General features: G+C 57.0%; 5 protein-coding genes across 5 annotated transcripts; 2 read left to right on the forward strand and 3 right to left on the reverse strand.

Moving 5' to 3' along the window:
- Positions 1 to 389: 389 nt before the first annotated feature.
- Positions 390 to 1,839, reverse strand: E0L32_003548 (uncharacterized protein; the record flags this gene model as incomplete). The annotated part of the gene is made up of 3 exons (XM_031137860.1): positions 390 to 734; positions 795 to 1,782; positions 1,826 to 1,839. The coding sequence occupies 3 exons, from the start codon at positions 1,837 to 1,839 to the stop codon at positions 390 to 392; spliced, it is 1,347 nt and encodes a 448-aa protein (XP_030998697.1).
- A 3,891-nt stretch (positions 1,840 to 5,730) lies between these two features.
- E0L32_003549 (uncharacterized protein) lies at positions 5,731 to 7,757 on the forward strand (the record flags this gene model as incomplete). The annotated part of the gene is made up of 2 exons (XM_031137861.1): positions 5,731 to 6,255; positions 6,357 to 7,757. 2 exons carry the CDS (start codon positions 5,731 to 5,733, stop codon positions 7,755 to 7,757), a joined length of 1,926 nt encoding a protein of 641 aa, XP_030998698.1.
- Positions 7,758 to 8,227: 470 nt separating this feature from the next.
- Positions 8,228 to 9,076, reverse strand: E0L32_003550 (uncharacterized protein; the record flags this gene model as incomplete). The annotated part of the gene is made up of 2 exons (XM_031137863.1): positions 8,228 to 8,700; positions 8,797 to 9,076. The coding sequence occupies 2 exons, from the start codon at positions 9,074 to 9,076 to the stop codon at positions 8,228 to 8,230; spliced, it is 753 nt and encodes a 250-aa protein (XP_030998699.1).
- Positions 9,077 to 11,662: 2,586 nt separating this feature from the next.
- On the forward strand, positions 11,663 to 15,524 carry E0L32_003551 (uncharacterized protein; the record flags this gene model as incomplete). The annotated part of the gene is made up of 6 exons (XM_031137864.1): positions 11,663 to 11,726; positions 11,821 to 11,954; positions 12,064 to 12,468; positions 12,532 to 12,637; positions 12,688 to 14,077; positions 14,135 to 15,524. 6 exons carry the CDS (start codon positions 11,663 to 11,665, stop codon positions 15,522 to 15,524), a joined length of 3,489 nt encoding a protein of 1,162 aa, XP_030998700.1.
- A 1,962-nt stretch (positions 15,525 to 17,486) lies between these two features.
- On the reverse strand, positions 17,487 to 18,399 carry E0L32_003552 (uncharacterized protein; the record flags this gene model as incomplete). Its single annotated transcript, XM_031137865.1, has 2 exons — positions 17,487 to 18,273; positions 18,347 to 18,399. The coding sequence occupies 2 exons, from the start codon at positions 18,397 to 18,399 to the stop codon at positions 17,487 to 17,489; spliced, it is 840 nt and encodes a 279-aa protein (XP_030998701.1).
- Positions 18,400 to 18,521: the final 122 nt, after the last annotated feature.

The raw sequence follows: 18,521 nt of genomic DNA on the forward strand, positions 1-18,521 counted from the left end.
GATTGGTCCCAGTTAAGCATGGATGGAATGGTCTCATGCGTTTGTAATTACAGGCAAGCATACAAGTACCAAGACAGACAATAGCAACCTGCGGTCTCCCCTCTACACGACATGGCTATTGACCATGACGAACGCCACATGTGAACATATTCAAAGGTCTTTCCGGATATCACTGCTGTCCTGATCCTGATCTATATCTGCTGTGTTTAAACTTTGCTGCCACACCATCGCCCCCCTTGGGCTCCTTGTTTCCCATTCTTTAATGTACACTCACACACACACACGCACGACTGTGGTTGTCTCAACGCCCATACGCCTGGTGGTTTCCCTCTCTCTCCGTGCCGCAATGCCTCACCATCGCCGATGCCTTTATAATTTTGCTTTGTGATTTACTTCTTCTTGCCCTTGCGCTTGTTCCCCTTGCTGCGCCCGCCCTGCGCCTGGCTGCCCGTCGTCTTGGCCTGGCCCAGCGAGTCGGTCGACCTGTCCAGCATCTCAAAGTCTTCGGCCGCCGAGTCGGTGCTCGGCGTGGCCACAGCCTTGCCGGGCTCCGACGAGTCATCGTCGACTTCCTCTTCGAGTTCCTCGTCGTCCTCGTCGGCTCGCTTGGGGCCGAGGACGCGGCCGACGGTGGCGCCGTAGGCCCAGACGGGCAGGCGGACGAGGGCAGTGTCGCGAATGGTCGGGCGAGCCAGTTCGTTGGGCTGTGCGTGGTGGTTGATCATGTTAGCATTCTAGATCTAAAGCAGTCCTGTATATATATATATGAATAACCGAAAGAGTCAACAACTCACGTCAAGCAAGAACTCGCCAACGTTGCCGTCCTCGTCCTCCTGCTCGAGGTACACATCGCCCAGCGAGTCGACGACGAGGATCTTGCCGTTCTCAGCAACGACCCGCTTCTTGGCGCCCGTGGGGCCGGCGCCCTGCAGCGCCTGCTGCGTCGGGGTCGCGGTGCCGCTGCCCGCACCGCTGCCGGGGGCGCCTCTGCGTCCCTTGCGCCCGCCGTTGCCGCTCTTGGCCTCGCGCTTGTCCTCCCTCTCCTGCATGCGCCGCTGCTTGCGGTTCAGCGCGACGGGCCGGCCGTCCTCGTCGGCATACGCCTGCTGCTGAGGGGCCGGCGGCGGGGCCGGGGCGGCGGCCGCCTCGCCGATGCCCGGGATGTTGGCGCCCAGGTTGTCCCCCCACGCGGCGTGGCGCGCAAACCGGATGTAGCGCTCGACGAACTCGCGCTGGCGCTTCCAGCCCATGTACAGGGCGAGGTAGTGGGCGCCGCCGCCGACGAAGAGGAACAGGCCGAACATGACGGTGCCGAGCCCCGGCCGGTAGCGGTTGTAGTAGTAGCCCGTGCCCTTCCAGACGGGGAAGCCGCTGCGCAGGAAGTGGTCGTAGGTGTCGCGGCCGGGCCCGCGGAGCACGTTGGCGACGATGCTGAGGCGGGCCTGCTGCTCCGAGGCGCGCTTGATGGCGGCGCGGACCTCGGCCTGGGTCGGGGCCTTGGCGACGGTGGCGCCGGCCTTCTTCTTCTTGCCTCCCCCTGCCGCTGCGGCGGCCGCCTTCTTGGCCTTGGCGCGCTCGGCGGCGAGGTTGCTCTTGACCTTGTCCGGGTGCAGGGCGCGCGACTTCTTGCGGTAGGCCTTGTTGATGTCGTCCATCGAGGCCGAGGGCGGGACGCCGAGGAAGTCGTAGAAGGTGACGCCTGGGCCCTCGGCGGCGGCCAGCTCATCGCGGACGCGGAAGATCTCGCGGTCTGTTTGGGGAGGAGGAACAGTGTTAGCCTCGCTGTAGCGGACAGTCTGCCGCACCGTATCCGTTTAGAACTTACCCTCCTTGGTCCATGCCGCCGTGAGAGGCGTCAGGCAGGCCAAAAGGCCGATTGAGAGCACTGAGAGCTTCATCGTTGCATGGTATGTAGGTTGGGCGCCGTGGGGAGTGTTGTGGTTGTTGTTGTTGTTGTTGTTGAGGAAGCCGAAGCGCAGTCAACGGGTAGGTAGATGAATGTAAAACAAATAGCAGAAAACTTAGGGACACGCCAGGGATCTTCCCAAGCAAAGCAAGGATCCGGAATAGAACAGACGATCAGAGGGCAGGTCTGTCTATGATGAACCGTCTTCCTCCTTTTTTTGGGACATGCAGGGAAAAAAAAGTCGAAAAGGCCAATGTGTCGAGTACAGCCCACCGGCGCCAAGAAACAGGCCTGGCTGGTCCCTGGGGACGCCAAGGTGGCCACTACCGTGTTTGGGGGAGGGCGCTAAACCAGGTGCGGGAAGCTCCAGACAGCTCAAACCAGGGAGGGGGCGGCCCAGTCGCGGCTGTCTCCAAGGGTTTCCCAATTTGAGACAAGCCACATCTTCTCTCTTGGTCTCGACTCCGAACAGCCAACGGCTGAAATACATACAGCCTCTACTCGGCTGGACTGCGACTTACCTCGTCACTATCGCCGTCAAGGACCCCTGCCCAACATGCGACACTAGGAGGAGAATGACTAAGATTGAAGATTGTGACAGTCGACGCATGTTTCTCAGTAGACAAGCTCGTGGAAAATAAGTGACAACCAACCTCCGTTAATTCTTGCTAGGATGGCATCTGGCCATGATCCATTTGATAGTTAAAGTACTCTATCTCAGATACATGTTTGCCTTTAAAAAGGAAATCAGTAGATGAAAGCCAAGAGAAAGAGGGAGATGGATGAGAAAGCCAACAACACTTATGTAGGGGAAAAGCCGAGTTACACCTGCTGCCCTCCTATGTAATCTACTACCGGCAAAGCTCCCTACACCTGCAACACTACTAGACAGACAGTTAACAGTAGAGGTGTAGTTGCTGCTCTTCAAGGTATGGAGGAATGAGCTTGGCCTTGAAAAGTCAAAGTGCAGCGGAGAGGGGGCTCTATAGGCATTTCGAAGATGCAGCCCTTACTGAATTAACAGGTGGGATTCAGAACAAAAACAACAAAAACAAAACCCCTCAGTAGAGGCTAGGATTCGCACTTGTTCGCTGGGAGCACATGTTGTCCTGGTGAACACAGAAGGGTTGGCTGTGGTTGTGGTCAACTTCCTGAGGATATTGCATGTAACTGCAACCAGATGGTTGTCTGTTGATGATGTAGGAGAGTTATAGAACTACGCCCTGTACACCACCCAGTAACTCCTTAATTGCAAGTGCCTACAACAGCGTACTCTTAGAAAACGGGTTGTTGAGACACTTTGTGTCCTCCAAGCAAATTTGGCAAAGATAGCGAGGACGCCCTATCCCATTACTAGCCAGCACCGTTGTCCAGACCCTCCACCTGCTTGACATCCTCCTTACACCGTTGTTCATCTAACTGGAACTCAATGCGTGTATAAAACCTATGGATGAGCCCAGCTGGCACCAGTAGATGTGGGCAAGCACAAGCTTCGTGAGATATCAAGCTGCCGACAGCATACGCTTGTGCAACACAAGCCAATGCTTGAATAGGCACGGTCGCTTAGTCTTCGATGAGTGTAGCTGTGTGATGTGCTCATGTCATGGCATTCCTTTATCACACCTGGACATGCTTTCACCCAGAAGTTGGGCTTAGCACTGAGCTACCTTGTGTACCGGCACCGCTGTTCCGGGTTTCATTTCCGGCGCCCTCTCACTGGACAGAACAAGAGAAAGGCCGCAACTTGGCAGAAGGGGCCGCAGATATTGACCAGGAAACATGCTCTATTGAGAGCTTGTAGTCTTGGTTAGTGGGTTAGGTATAAATTATATAATAGCCCAGAGAATGCTGGTAGTGCGCCAAGACCAACCTCGCTGGATGGCTGAATCGTGAGAGCTCTCGGGTGGGGGTTTCTTCAAGGCGGGCGGTGGATCCGACCCGGCCAACTTACGTAGTTGGCTCAAGCTGGCTGGAATGGTGTAGGATTGGCGGGTTCAAAATTGGTCCCCTAGGCTTTGACATATGAAGATGCCAGAGGGAATCCTGGCAGAACGAATTACTCGTGGACAAATGGCAACGTGAGGTGTGGCTGGGCTCATTGCTGGCCTGTGTCGGCAAGCTCTGTGCAAGTACGTAAGGTAGGTAGGTATGAAGGAGGCAATACCTCGGGCAGGGACCCTTCAATGGCTAGACGTGGGTTCATTGGATGGCGATGCCGTTGACGCCCGATCCGAAGACGAGGACGAGGACGAGGATGAGGAGCAGCTCAGCGAGTGTGACGGATCTCTGGCCAGATCGGATCGGAACCTACATTTGTCGATCGACAGGGCGAGCCGGCTCACCGCATCCAGAGCTGGCAGAGTCCTACAGGAAAGCCTTGAAAAAGGATTCTCCGCTCTGACTTTTCTGAATATTCCGATTCGCCCACCAGCTCAGGCACTTCCCTGCGAGCATGCATAATAGGCGAAGGAGAGGGGAAAAAAGTGTGTGGTGCTGGTACGTAAGTAAAGCTGGGATGGGATGCCCCGCCGCTGACAAGTCACCGCACGGCAAACGCAACAACGCTCGAGCTAAGGTGCCTTGGGTGCCAGCACGAGCAGAGCTAAGAAGCTAAGAGAAACAAAAAACATGCTGGGAAATCCCTTTCCCCAGAATAAAAGTCCCAGCGCGGGCTCTTCCTCTCCTCCAGCCTCTTGCTCCTCTCCTCTTCCTCTCTCTCTCCCTTGGGAGCAATTCCTTCCTCACCTCGCCCTACCGTTCCTGGAGGGCTGAAGAAACTCTTCCACCGTGTGCACTCGTCGAGGGCGACGAGGAGTGCCTGAGACGACATCCTCCCACTCCCAGAGGAGAGAGAGTGTGGGGCAGCAGCTTGCCCAGCGTGCCCAGCTTGCCCGTGCCCCGGGTGAAGTCGGTGGGGAAAAAAGCAGCGAGAAGTTTCAGAAGGCAGCAAGCAAAAGCAGAACAGGCTGTTGTGGTGTGGTGTGCCTGACTATCGCTGCTGGACTGGGACTGAACAACTTGAGATTATTTGGAGGTGAGTATCATCAACACTACCTCTACCTGCCTCTTGATTCATCACCCCCTACGTGTACCCGATGCACTTTTGCAGCGGACTACGCACGCACGCCCATGGCCAAAGAGGCGAGAGGCGATTCGATTTCAGGACCAGCACGAACGCGTATGGCACCGCGTACTACCAGGCCAGGCAGTAACATATTCTGGCGCAGATTGGACTAAGACATCGCCATTCTTAGCCACCTTACGCAGTCCTTCGACCTCTGCTTTCGCACGTGCGAGGCTCGTGGACGAAGCAAGGATTGAGGTACCTACCTAGGTAGGTAGTCGATCCATATTCTTTCCTGGGCAGAGGTACATCTTTTCTCAAATTACGAAACTTGGGAGCCGGGTACGTACTACAAGTAATATTCCCTTCCCAATTCTGGCAACCACCCCCTTGACTCGCCCTACGCGACTGCCGACTGGTCAGCTTTCGCGATCCTCAGTGGAGCAGCATTTTATTTTTATTTCCCCCCTTTCGTACCTCCGTACCTTCGTGTTTTTTTTAACACATGCATTCATGACAGATCGCCGAACAACCCTGAGTTCGTTCACCATCAACCTCGTCGCATTCCGCGCTTTCTACAGCCACAACCATATCCGCTCCTCCAGCACTTTTGGCACGACTTTCTAGCCGACCTCTCAATCATCTTTGCCAGCCAAGCAGAACATTCTTCTAAGCCAGCAAAGCCAGCAACTTGCACAAGGCCCAGCTTAAGCGCACCTCCTTCCACCCTCATCCCTTGGATTCCCAATTCACCACGACAATGGCCCGCATCAACATCCCCATTGACGTCTTGACGTCGCGCCTCAACCTCGGCGACCGTTTCTCCGGCCTCACCTCCGGCAGTCTGGGCTCCAGGTTCGCCAACATCCGGCCCCTCTCCGAGTTCTTCGACCTGAAGCGCGTCTCCAAGCCCCAGAACTTCGGCGAGGTCCAGTCGCGTCTGAACTACAACATCAGCTATTTCTCCAGCAACTATGCCGCCATCTTCGCTATGCTCGGGGTCTACGGCCTGCTGACCAACTGGTGGCTGCTGTTCGACATCATCTTCGTCGGTATCGGCATGTTTGTCATCCGCAAGCTCAACGGCCAGGACCTCGTCATTGGCAACTTCCGCGCCACAACTTCCCAGTTGTGGACCGGCATACTGGTCATTGCCATTCCCGTGGCTCTGATTTCGTCGCTCTTCTCCCTCTTCGCGTGGTTGATTGGCGCCAGCGGCCTGACCATCCTCGGTCACGCTGCTTTTATGGACAAGCCCATCGATGAGGCTTTTTCAGGGGAGGCGGTCTAGGTGGTCGGCCGCGAGCTCCCAAATTTGCGCCCCTTTGGGGAAGACCACTGAGGCGCGGGCGGGGGCGACAACGGGCCGGCACGGCGTCGGCCCAGGACCTGGCGGGCGAGCAGCAGCAGCAAGATATGTGGGGAATGGCCCGGCGTCTCGTGGAGGAACTGGACAGCGATGACACGGATACACAGGGCGTTGGTTTGGCTTCTGCAACGGGTACTAGACGGTTTGTTAGCGATCCATTGAATTTCACGGGCATTGATCTGGGCGAGGGTCCCTCGTCGACGGCGGCCGCCGTGCCGCGGCAGCGTGCGTCTTATGCACACCCCTTCTCGGACGACGAGGGCGACTCGACGTCAGAGGAGGATTCGGGAGAAGACCTGGAGGATGATGGCGAACTGGGCCTTGCGATGGCGCGGGACGAGGAGGAGGCCCTTGTCGAGTCGGCGCTGGCACGAATACGCAGGGCGCAGGCCAAGGGCCGGAAAGAGGTCAAGCTCAATAAGGAGGAGCTGGCCGCACTCGAACGGCGGCGGGAACGGATGCAGAACGAAGAGGCTCAGCGTAGGAGGCGCAAGGAGAAGGAGCAGCGGTTCGCCGTGCCCATCTCCCAGCTCGAGCCCTCTTCGCGCAAGCAAACGAAGAAGAAGTCCTCGAAGCAAGCTTCTCCCACCAATTCGGATGACGGCCTGCCCAACCACCCCACGCCGGGCACTTTTAGGAAGAGCACCGACTTGGAAAACTACCCTCCCATCGGCTATTTCCCGCCGCCCAACGCGTCTCGATCTCGGCCTCGATCCGGCACAGCTGCTTCCTACCGGCCTCCGAGCCGTGGACACCGCGAGCGCAGCGACTCGCCATTCAACTATGCCTACGTCAATCAGCAAGCCCCAGGGAACCCGCGCCACGTCTCGGACACCACCACCGCCTCGCGGCCTCGCTCCTCTCTTGGAGCGATGCCCCACGAGGAACGTTGGGTGCCCAACCTCGGCGCCTCAGCGTCGGCTCCCTCGGTGCAATCTTCTCGCGTGCAGCAGCAACCGCAATTCGACCCGTTCCAATACATGACGGGCGGGCCGCGGACTCCCTACCACGCCCCCGGCGTTGCCTCACGGCGGCACATGTCGGGCCCGCCTGGCAGCCAGGGCGACCCCGGCGGCTATCTCGCCCCGCGGGGCTACCCACGCGCCGATAGAAGCGGCAGACGGGTGCAGTCGATGGGCGCTGCCGATGAGACGACGAGCGAGGAGGAGGACGAGGATGATGACGACGATACCACGAGCGACGAGCTGAATCACGGTGCCAGAGTGCGGGACCGGCCGCGCAGCCGTGAGGAGATCGAGGTCATTGAAGTGGAGCGCAGTCCCGAGCCAGAGCCGGAGCGGGAGGCGGCGCCTGTTAAGAGCAAGAAGTCGTCAAATAGCTCGTCGCCGGTCAAGAGGAAGCCTGTTTCTGGCGGCGGTGGTGGGGGAAGTTCGAGTCGGAGGAGGAAGGGGAGGTAATGCGGTCAAGATGAGACGTCTCGAGAAGCAGGAAACTGCCCAGACCCATGCGTGAAATGAAATGCCCCGTGTTTTCTTACTTTTCTCTTTCTTGCTTTGGCAAGCATGCAAAACGGATAGAATTTCTTTTTAGTGGAAGCTTGTAATTGATGGATCGCGCTGCCACACTTTGGACTTTTGATGTGAATGCCATGGAGATTGACTATATGTCCCTGATTGACGATGATCTATGAAACAAACTGCCGCCGTTTTGGATATCCCGTCGGAAGAAGAAAATATCGAACATAAAAGCGCCCATGCCAGACTTCATCGTATAGCGATGACCGGGGAGGCTCGTCGAAGAGAGAATAGTATCGTAACACATTTGAACGCCAAATATCCATCCTGTCCCAGCACTCACTTACCCTTGTTCTCGAATCTCGGCCGGCTACTATCCTCTCCACACACTCCTTCCGCCATCACATCACATCTCAAGAGAACATCTTGCCTACACTCCCGAACATATCCCCCCATCCACCACCTCCGCCTCGGCTGCTTCCGCCGTACCCGTCGTAGTCCCTCTCAAACATCTTCCTCTCCCACTGCATGCCGCCGTCGCGGCCCCTCTCGAGGTGGACCGACGAGTTGCCGCCGCCTCCCATGCCGCCTCCCATGCCGCTGGCCATGCGCACGGCCTCGCCGACGAGCCCGATGCCGTCGCCGGACATGGCGCGCGCGCCGACGCCGAGCATGCGCTCGAGCCCCGCGGGCATGCGCAGGCCGAAGCGGGCGAGGAGGGCGGTCAGGGCGCCGCCCGTGACGAGGGGCATGACGACGAGGACGAAGACCTTGAGGGGGTGGCGCCTGGCGTAGTGCAGGAGGTCGCGCAGGAGGCGGCGGAGCTTGCGGTAGGCGCGCTGGACGAAGGACTGGCGCGGGGAGCGGCGGTAGTAGGATGGTTTGCCTTTTTTTTTTGGACACGCAGATGTGTGTTAGAGAAGGAACGGAAGGATGTCTGTGGGGAGGGGAGGGTAGGGGAGAGAGAGGGAAGGCGTCTTACTGAAGCCGAAGAAGCTCCTCGAGCTGACGTTGGGCAGGGAGAAGAAGCTGGCCTTGCTCGAGTTGTGCTTGTGGTAGTGCGAGTCGCCGCCGGTGCCGAAGATGGAGCCCAGGCCGCCGCGGTCGCGGGAGCGGTCGCGGGAGCGCGACCTCTCGGAGCGGGAGGACTTGTGGTGGTGCGACGACGACTTGCGGTGCTTGCCCGAGGAGGAGTGGTGGTGGCCGTGGGAGGACTTGCGGGAGATGACGGACGAGCCGTCCCAGTTGTCGAAGAAGCCCATCGTGAACACGGGAGACAGGTTCTCTGATTGTGATTTGGTGTTCTGCTGTTGTTCGAAGACCGGAAGTGGTCGTTGTGGGTTGGTCCGGATTGATCAAGGCTGGACAGAGACGGTATCAGGCTGGAGCACAGCTGGCGAACGGGGAGCTCTGTCAGCTTCCAATGGGGCAGAAGCTGTGCTGGGCTGTTTCTGTGTTGCTCTTTTACTTCCAGGTGCGTGGGGGGGTGCCAAGCCAGCGTCGAGATATGACCTGCAGCTTTGACCTGCAGGTGTGTCGTGATGGGCGAGGCACAAAAGCGGATCGATTGGGTGTCCTGCTTTTCTCCTTCACCGCAATTACAACAGAGAGGGAGGAGGAGGAGATTGCAAAGCGGAATCACAGATTTACGAAGCTATTCTTTGTGCTGACCCTCTCCCATCCACTCACCGCCGCGCCGCCGGGGGGGGGGGGGGGGGGCGAGCAAGGAAAAGAAGAAGCCGAAATGCAGAAGGCTGGGGACGCAATCGAATTGTACCGGGATTGCTCGCATGGTGCCGGTGGAGAGGGTTTTTACAAGTAATACCTAGTGGGCTCCAGAGCGCCCGTAGACTGACCCTGTTATTGGTCCACAGGGGCGCAGGGGAGACTCAGGGATCCGCTACGGGACGGGCAGGGGTCCGTTAGGAGGGCTTTTTGGTGTTTCGGGGGCGGGCAAGCGGGCTGGGTCTCATGTTTAAATCGGGAGGGCTAAGAAAGAGAGAGGGTTTTGATGGATGGATTGGATGGGGATGGGAGTCTTTGCGCATTTTGAAGGCTACTTTATGGGGGGGTAGCGGGATGAGTGTATTGGCATGTGAGGAGTGAAAAGCTTCATAGCATTGGTTGAAGCTGGCAATCCTTTGGAATTGAAGTTTCCTCGGGCTGTACTTGTATGTATGCCCCTCTGCAACTGGGCAGCTTTTCGTCCTTCAGTCGAGTCGAGGTGGATATTGTATGGCACCATGCAGACACCCTGTGTTCAGAGTGCAACCCTGATTACATCCATAGATAACTTTTCTCTGTGCAGATACAGATATCCAAAGGATTTGAGAGCGAGTTGCTCTTCTAAGGTTCTGTTGTGAAATGCATGGCAGGCTTCGGGGCATGCTTGTGGTTAATCTCGACTCCTTCACACACAAGAAGTCACGGATAATGCAATTCTCCATCCCCTATTTGACCAACCTTGAGTTCTACATGTACTTTGCCCAAGGGGGGATGGATGAATTAGCCTGCACTCAAGACCTTTGATCAAAAGTACTTTAGCAATGTTGTCCTTGCGCTTATGTGTATTCTTGTGGTGGTGATTACGAAGCAGGTGACGAGGTGGGCAACAAGACCAAGGCAGCAGGGATGACAGTTCGCCTCGTGAGCACACGGTCGGTCTGTCTGTCGTGCGTGTCCAGTAATAGAGTCTGCGACCACGTCAAAGCCTCGTATTTCCTTGGCAGCCCTCGGGTTATCTGAGGCCAAGCCTGTCTCTGGATACGGTCAAGAGTCGCGTGTAAAGTAGGTAGGTATGAGCCACGATCGTGATGGGCGAGCTGTTGGGCTGTGCACTGTGCACTGCGCACTGTGACCAGACCAAGAAAGGAGGCTGGAGGATGCACAAGGGCAGTCCGCTCTTGTGAACACAGCGCTGGCAGTGTTACTGTGCTGCGCATTCTCAATCATCCTCGGGACTTCTGCGAGCGAGTTATATTCCTCCTGTGCGTGTCAAAACCAGCGCTGCGACAGTTCGGTCTGGGTTGGGACTTTGGAACCCCCGCCACTGTTGGCGTCACAGGGTCATGCAAATACCTGCCTACCTGTACTTAGGCGGTAGCGAATACGTTCTCTCCAGTGCAATCCCGCCTCTGAATGACTGCCTGTGTCAAGTTCCATGTTGCAGGTGACACTAGCGCGCCTTGACCACCTAACTAGTCTTGATTTACTTGTACAGCAGACAGGCAGAGGGCCAAAAAGAGGGGGCGCCGCCGCTAAATTAAGATCCAACCCCACTGCGCCAGAGGAGATACAGCGGCAGATGCGCGCTTTTGCTTGCAGTCTCGAGTCCCCCTCCCCTTCTTCGTGCTCCGTCATTTTCAGGTACCAACGACTGGATTGGTTTGGGACTTCACACCAGCTCTGCTCCATTCGCTCCATTCCATCATTCCCCGCCCGCCGTCCGCCACTGGACATTTGATGGATTCAGGGTTGCCTTTGCAACTGAAAAGCCGCCAGCCAACCAGACCGAGCCTGTCTCTACCGCTGCCCTGGGTGAAGAGGAAGCCAGAGGAGCCAAAGAGCGAGAGAGCAAGAACAGCAGAGCGCAGACAGACCAGAGGAGCGACAACGACACCATCACCACTCTCCCGCCGCCCATGTCTCGACCACGGCACTCCCCCTCTGTTTGATGTTCTCTTCTCTATCTTTCTCTTCGTCTCTCGACTTTAGTATATCTGTCTACGCCAGTTTCCTTTAACCCCGCCGCTACTGTTTAGACAGCATCGCTTTCCCGACAGCTTCATCACCACTCTTCCTCCTCGCACTCTTGTCGGCTGACGGTGCCGCTGCCGCTGCTTCCCGCGATGGGCAACATCGCCAGCAGGCCCGACGAGGCCGCTCCCCTCTTCTTGCGCGACCAGAGTCGGTGTACGTACATGCCTCCTCGCGACCTGCCCTTCATATGGAGAGGCTCCTTGAGATCGATCCGCTAATGCTAATGTGGCTTGTGTCCTCTCCTCAGTATCGATATCGTCCCTGGTCATCTCGAACCCACGCCGCTCCTCCTCCATCCACATTGTTCCCAATGCATATCCTGCTACCAGAGTATCAGCATCTCGCACAGGCGGCGACAGCAGTCCCATAGAGTTCATACAGGTCTGTGCCCCCTTCTCCCAGCTCACCTCCTGCCTCCCCTGCGACGCACCCCATCGCTCCTCACGCGCGACATCGCCAAATACTGACTTCGGAAACCCCCACCTCATAGGATCCGGAGCCGCCAAACAACCCCCTCTCGGCGCCCGGGCTTATTCTGAAACTGACCAACGACGACGAGATTCTCTTCACCTTTACCTTTATCATCCGACAGGCGCAGCCTGCTTCGCCCGCTCTGCAGGCTTCCTCTACCGCCAACCCCGATGCCAACGGCTCTGCGATCGACACCCTGATCACCGGCCTGACCCATGTATATGCCTCCACTCCACGCGAAGTCGAGAACTTGGTGACGCGCGAATTCCATGCAGACCCCAACCTACACAAGAACCCCAACGTCGAACTCGTTGGCGACTTTTCGACAGGCGGGAGCCCTTCGGTTTCCTTCGAGTGGACGTGGAAGTGGAAGCCGCCAAAGGGTACCGAGGATAGAGGTGGTGGATGGCGAAACTCTTGCAGCGTATGTTGAATCATCCGCTGCAGTCGTTGGATCGCTTTAATGCTGACTTTGCGCCTGCCTTAGTTTGTCGAGTACGACCAGAGAGCACATCGGCTGCACACGCTAGCGAGCTTTTCCTTCTGGGTGACAAGTATGTGCTCTGTCATGGGAGGCACACCTTCGGGCTTCGGTGTGTATAAAATATTCTTCTGAACGGTGTGCTGATTGACTCTTCCCTAGATACGAACCCGTACCTTAGCCAACCCAACTCGCCGCAACCACCCTTCCTCCTTAGCGCCGCTCCCAAGATTCGAGTCGCCTCCAGCCAGTCGGTCGAGTCCCGCATCAGCGGTGCCGATGCCATACCAGAGGAGCCCCCGTCACCACGAGCCCTCGCTCCTCAAGATCCCCCCAACAATGGCAGTCTCGCGCCCCAAGCACCGCTCCCAGCCGCCACCGAGGCAGTCAAGGTCGATGTTACGTGCCCTCGCCCTGGCGAGGATGTTGTGGTCGCCGACGATGGTCCCGTGTTTCGCGCGACGATCAAGGCGCTCGAGCAAAAGACGGGCAGCATGAGGACCCAGATGAAGAAGGTCATCAAGAAGGCTGAGGCGGCACACACTGCCCAACTCGAGGCCAACGATGCCATGGCCGCCTTTATGGATGCCCTTAAGGAGGTTTCGTCCACAAATGCCAACGCGGTACAGCCAGTCATCGACCACTACTTTGACAAGATCGCCCGCGAGATCTTGGCCTACGAGAGGCAGAACGCACAGAACCTGCAAAAGGTCATCGTCGAGCCCATGAACAAGCTCTACACGCTCGATATCAAGCAGGCCGAGGCCAAGAAGCGCGACTTCGAGGAGGAGAGCAAGGACTACTATGCCTACGTCGGCAGGTATCTAGGCCAGAGACAGGACTCGGTCAAAACTAAGAAGCTTGCCGACAGCGACACCAAATACGCTTCCAAGCGAAGAAATTTCGAGCTCAAACGCTTCGACTACTCTTCCTTTATGCAGGATCTCTCCGGTGGACGCAAAGAGCAGGAGGTGCTGTCGCATCTCACAAGATACGCCGACGCCCAGGCCAAGTCGTTCTTGTCTACCTCTCGCAAGGTCGAGGGCTTACTGCCACAACTCGAGGCCCTTTCCAGCGAGGTGCAGGTCGCCGACAAGGAGTATCAGTACCAGCGGCGCGAGAGAGAGGAGAAGCGACGACTGCTCGAGAAGAGCAACAACTCTGCGGAGCCCGAGCCTCCATTCACCGCGGTCGGTCAGGGCATCCCCATACCGGCTGCCAACGGCGCCCCTGCCAACTCTGACCCCGATCTGAACCGTGCCGACAGCACGGGCTCTCAGCTGCGCGCGGTTTCGACGGGCAATTCGCTGGGCACGGTAGCTGCAGACGGCTTGTCGAGATCGCCCGGAAGCCTGGGACATAGTTCTGTTGGCAGTCCTCCTCAGCCGTCCAAGTTCAAGGGTATTCGCGACCTGGAAGAGAAGGACCCGAGCATAGCGTCAAACCCAGAGAAGCACGGCGCCCAGCGAAAGGAGGGTCTATTGTGGGCGCTCAACCGACCGGGCGGCCATGTCGACCCCCGTGCGGCCCTGAACAAGCAGGGTTGGCATAAGTAAGTTACCCCTGACTCACTCTACTCTTCTGGCGCAACACTCTAACAGCACTGTAGGTTCTGGATCGTGCTTGACCAGGGCAAGTTGTCCGAATATAGTAATTGGAAGCAGAAGCTCGATTTGCACATGGACCCGATCGATCTTCGGCTAGCGTCAGTCAGGGAGGCCAGGAATGCCGAGCGTCGGTTCTGCTTCGAGGTCATCACTCCTCACTTCAAGCGTGTGTACCAGGCAACGTCAGAAGAAGACATGAACAACTGGATCACGGCCATCAACAACGCCTTGCAGAGCGCCGTAGAGGGCCGAGGCATGCGGGACTTGCCTGCCCCTGCGCCCGCAGAGTCTTCGTCCTCGCTTAGGCGAGACATCGGTTCCATCCTCACGGGCAAGAGTCCGTCCATTGGAAGTGGTCACGCGCACGCACCAAGCACGTCGTCCGGCATTCCCTCGCGGCGGATCACTGTGGGCGCGAGGCCAGGCTCACACCGCGCCGCGAGCAGTACCTTTGAGGAGAACCCGGATAAGCTCCTCCAGCAGCTTCGCGAGAATGACCAGGGCAACTGCTGGTGCGCCGACTGCGGCTCTGGTACCAAGGTAGAATGGGTCTCGATCAACCTTGCCATCATCCTCTGCATCGAGTGCAGCGGCATTCACCGGTCGCTCGGCACACACATCAGCAAGGTCCGGTCTCTGACTCTCGACATTACGTCCTTCACTCCGGACATCATCGAGCTGCTCATGCAGGTCGGCAACCGCGTCTCCAACATGATCTGGGAGGCTCGGCTGGACCCCGCCGCCAAGCCTACGGCACAGGCCACCCGCGAGCAGAGACTGCGATTCATCACTGCCAAATACGTGGACCGCGCCTTTGTCGAGCCGATCTCGGCCACGCTTTCTCGCTACGGTACCCCGGACGAGACCCTTGTAGCGGCGATCAAGAAGAACGAGATCCAGCAGATCATCTACGCTCTGGCTCTCCGAGCAAGCCCGAACGCCACGGATAAGTCTAGGGGCACGCACTGCGTCTTTCTGGCTCTCGCCGCGGCCGACCCGGCCCAACCGTCACCCACCTCTACACCTTCTCGAACACCTGATGCCGAGAAGCCAGTCGCGTTTCCGGCTGCCGAGCTGCTCGTGCAGAATGGCGCCGAGATACCAGCTTCGCTCCCTGCCTTCCCTCTGAGCCGCAGCGCGCAGGCGTATATTGAGATGAAGCGTGGTCGCAACGTCCTGATGGCCAGCGCCTCCAATGCCGGCAGCGGCACCGGCTCTTCGTCGTACGGCCCAGGCGCCAGCCACTACGGCCAAGACGGTAGTGCCGTGGGGTCTCTGCCCTCGAACTACTCGTCCGACGCCAATAGGTTGGCGCGGGAGAGGGAGGCGAGGCTGCAGAAGCGGGTCAGCGCCGGCGGCAGGCTGGCCAAGAGCCCCATCCCAGAGAGGTAGGGCCCTTTCGCAAGAGGGGGTGCGAGCTCGTGCGGGAAGCTTGTCAGGGGGCGATGGTGGAGCAAGAGCTTTTGACGGCGGTGTCGAACGGCGACGACAACGACACCACCAACAGTGAGTATGTGGTGTGACACGGGTGGCTCCTTGGCTCGTTTTTATTTTTGTTTTCGGCTTTTTTTTTTTTCCCTCCTCCCCATTTGGGTATATACCTCTTCTCTTTGTACGATTGGATTGACGAAAAGATGGAAAGACAAGAAAAGGGATGGCTTTTTGTGTGGGTTCCGACTGTTTGGCATATTTGATGAGGCGCCTCGTTTCCTAACCCCGTTACACAAATCACATTAATGACGATGGATATGGAAGAAGAGAGAGAGACAGAGAGATACACACACAGAGACAAGGCGTTTTGAGGCGTTTTATTGAGCAGAGTCGATGGATGGATGGATGGATGCCTGAGGGCTCTCGTTTGTAGGTTTAGTTGACTGATGTCGGGCGGATCAGGCTCGGTCTAGAGAGGAGGGGAGGAGAAGAAGCATGGAGAATGGAATAGAATTGTGCGTGTATCGATGTGTACGACGGACGTCTGTGTGTCTTGCATCGACGGAAGCATTTCTCTTAAGAGCAGATACATGCAACATCCCACATGTGTTACCCCCCCCCCCCTCCCTTCCCCCCCCCCCCCCCCCCCTTTCGTGCGCTAGAGAAATGTGATGACTTGTTTGATATTCTCACATTGCTGTCCCCAGCGAACCTCACAGTGCTCTCCGGAGCATTCGCATGTGTACGAAGGGTGTCTCTCAAGCCGTCGAGAAGCGCTTGCTCCGGGCAGCGGTCCGCATTACTGCGCCCCGGAGGGTCGCTCTCGCTTTCTGTCTTGAGGCGGCGCAAGCGAAGTCCGCTTTTGCATGAATGTCTGGTGCATCGCCAGTCCCGAAATCCGCTCCGTGTTCAAAGTCGAGCTCCGCCGCTCCGCCGGGGTTCGCTTGACACGCCTCCACGCCCTTGTTGAGCCTCTAGATGGATCCCCGTGCCGTGGGGAGAAGATAGGACTGCCGACAAGTCTTCCGGTCCTAGTCTTGTGGCGGGCATGACCGTGTCCCTTTCTGATTCACTGCCTCGTCAGTCTGTCGGAAAGAGCAGTGGCGAGTCTCCAGTCTTGAGTCTGTTCCCGAGACACCATTCAAAGGCAGAGAGATTCAGCAACATGGGCCCGGCCTGTCTTCCTTTCGCACAGTGCTCTCGGTCAGACTTGACAATGAGACATCAGGCTGAGCCGAGATCAGACGGGCCGACTGATATTGCAATTTTTAATGCACCTGTTATTCTGCTTCAAGTACAGGCCGAAACAGGGGCTCTTGCGCGATTTCGATAAGACACGCGCGTTGTTGCAACATGTGAACGCGCCAGGAAGGGTTCCGGCATGGCTTGCATGTATGTGTGAGGATCAAACCCCCAGTCATCGGGAAGTCTCGAGAATAGTGGGTGCTGAGATGTGGAAGATCGAACGGAGATGGCATGGCATGAAAGCCCCGGGGGCTTTTGTGATTATCTCTCTGGTCGGGTTGGTCCATCTCAACTCGCAGAGGGCAGGATTCACGGAAGTTGACACAAAACGGGGGTGGAGCACGAGAAATCTGGTGCGTGGGTCTATGGTAACCAATATGAGCGGACCACTCATACAAGGTGCCCGTTTAGCTCAGTGGTAGAGCGCTTCACTCGTATCCACATTATTGTACAATGAAGAGGTCCATGTTTCGATCACATGAACGGGCATAATTTGGCACGTTTCTTTTTTTTTGCGCCTTTTCTTTTGGTTAATTTCACGCTTGGCAAGTCCCTCGATTGGAAACAGAAGTCAATGGGAAGAAAGTCTCCTTATTTTGGTTTCTCCTTTATTGTCAGTAGGTTGGTTAGTAGGACTCGGTGCCTGTGTCTAGAACTTAAGCCACGGTATCCAAGTTACTAATCCGGCTTTCCTGGTCCAGCCGACACGACTAGGTATTGTATGCATCCAAGACAAAATGATTTTGCAGTAAAGAGCAAAACTACGCTGTACGGCCTTGGCAACGCCACTCTTGCAATATTTCTTAATTGGGACAAAACCTGATCTGCGCTTTGAAATACTTCGGCCCAGCAATCCCAAATCACCTCTCGAAGCGGGTTGTTGACAAGTGAAGGAAAACAGCCCCTGTCGTAGCGCTGTTCAGCTTCTTCGCTATCAACCTCGCCAAATGGCACTTTCCAGGCCATTATCTCGTACAAGATGCACCCGAGAGCGAAGATTTCCCGTTTCAAGATATCCACCTCGTCGTACTCCCGCCCTTTTGGTGGTAGCGTGTATCGGCCCTCATAGCACTGGTCCAGTCTGAAGCGATCCGGCGGGTCCCGAAGAATTGAGCCACCAAAACCGCCAAGCTTGATGCGGAATCCTTCAAATAGAAAGGCATTTCTCGCACTGAGGTCGGCCGAGTAGACGCCTCGATGGTGGACATGCTCAAGTCCCTCAGCAACATCAACTGCCATTTGGAAGCGGATTGGGAGTGATGGCATATTGTGCATGGAGTCCTGGATATACTGTCGGAGACACCCATGAGGTGCCAGCTCTAGCCGAATCGAGTGAACGCCTGGGCTGACTTGCTCGAGGCCAAAGTACTGAAGTCTCCGGGGGTGTTGGCCCAAATGCCTGTAGATGATGTCTTCTCTAAGGATGCGGTCTTGGCATGGCTCGTACTGGCCGGTGCGCTTCCCTCTTCCACCACACTTCGTAGCCTTTCAATGCGGTTGTACCATCGACTGTGGTTACGATGGAGGTGCTTCCATACCCGATAATCCTAGGCTTGGGATCGAGTTGCTGGTCGGAGTGGTCGATGCACATGTTGAAAATAACATCGCGTATTGGAAGGGGGAGAAGGCGGGAGGCAAACAACGAGGCTCCCGCTAGGAGTTAGCTAGGTGGGGTGAGTATGTGGTAGGGGACCACCCCCCCCCCCTCGCCCT

The sequence above is a fragment of the Thyridium curvatum genome (genome assembly GCF_004353045.1).
Source record: "Thyridium curvatum strain D216 chromosome Unknown NODE_15_length_556224_cov_80.126021, whole genome shotgun sequence".
NCBI classification, from domain to species: domain Eukaryota; kingdom Fungi; phylum Ascomycota; class Sordariomycetes; order Thyridiales; family Thyridiaceae; genus Thyridium; species Thyridium curvatum.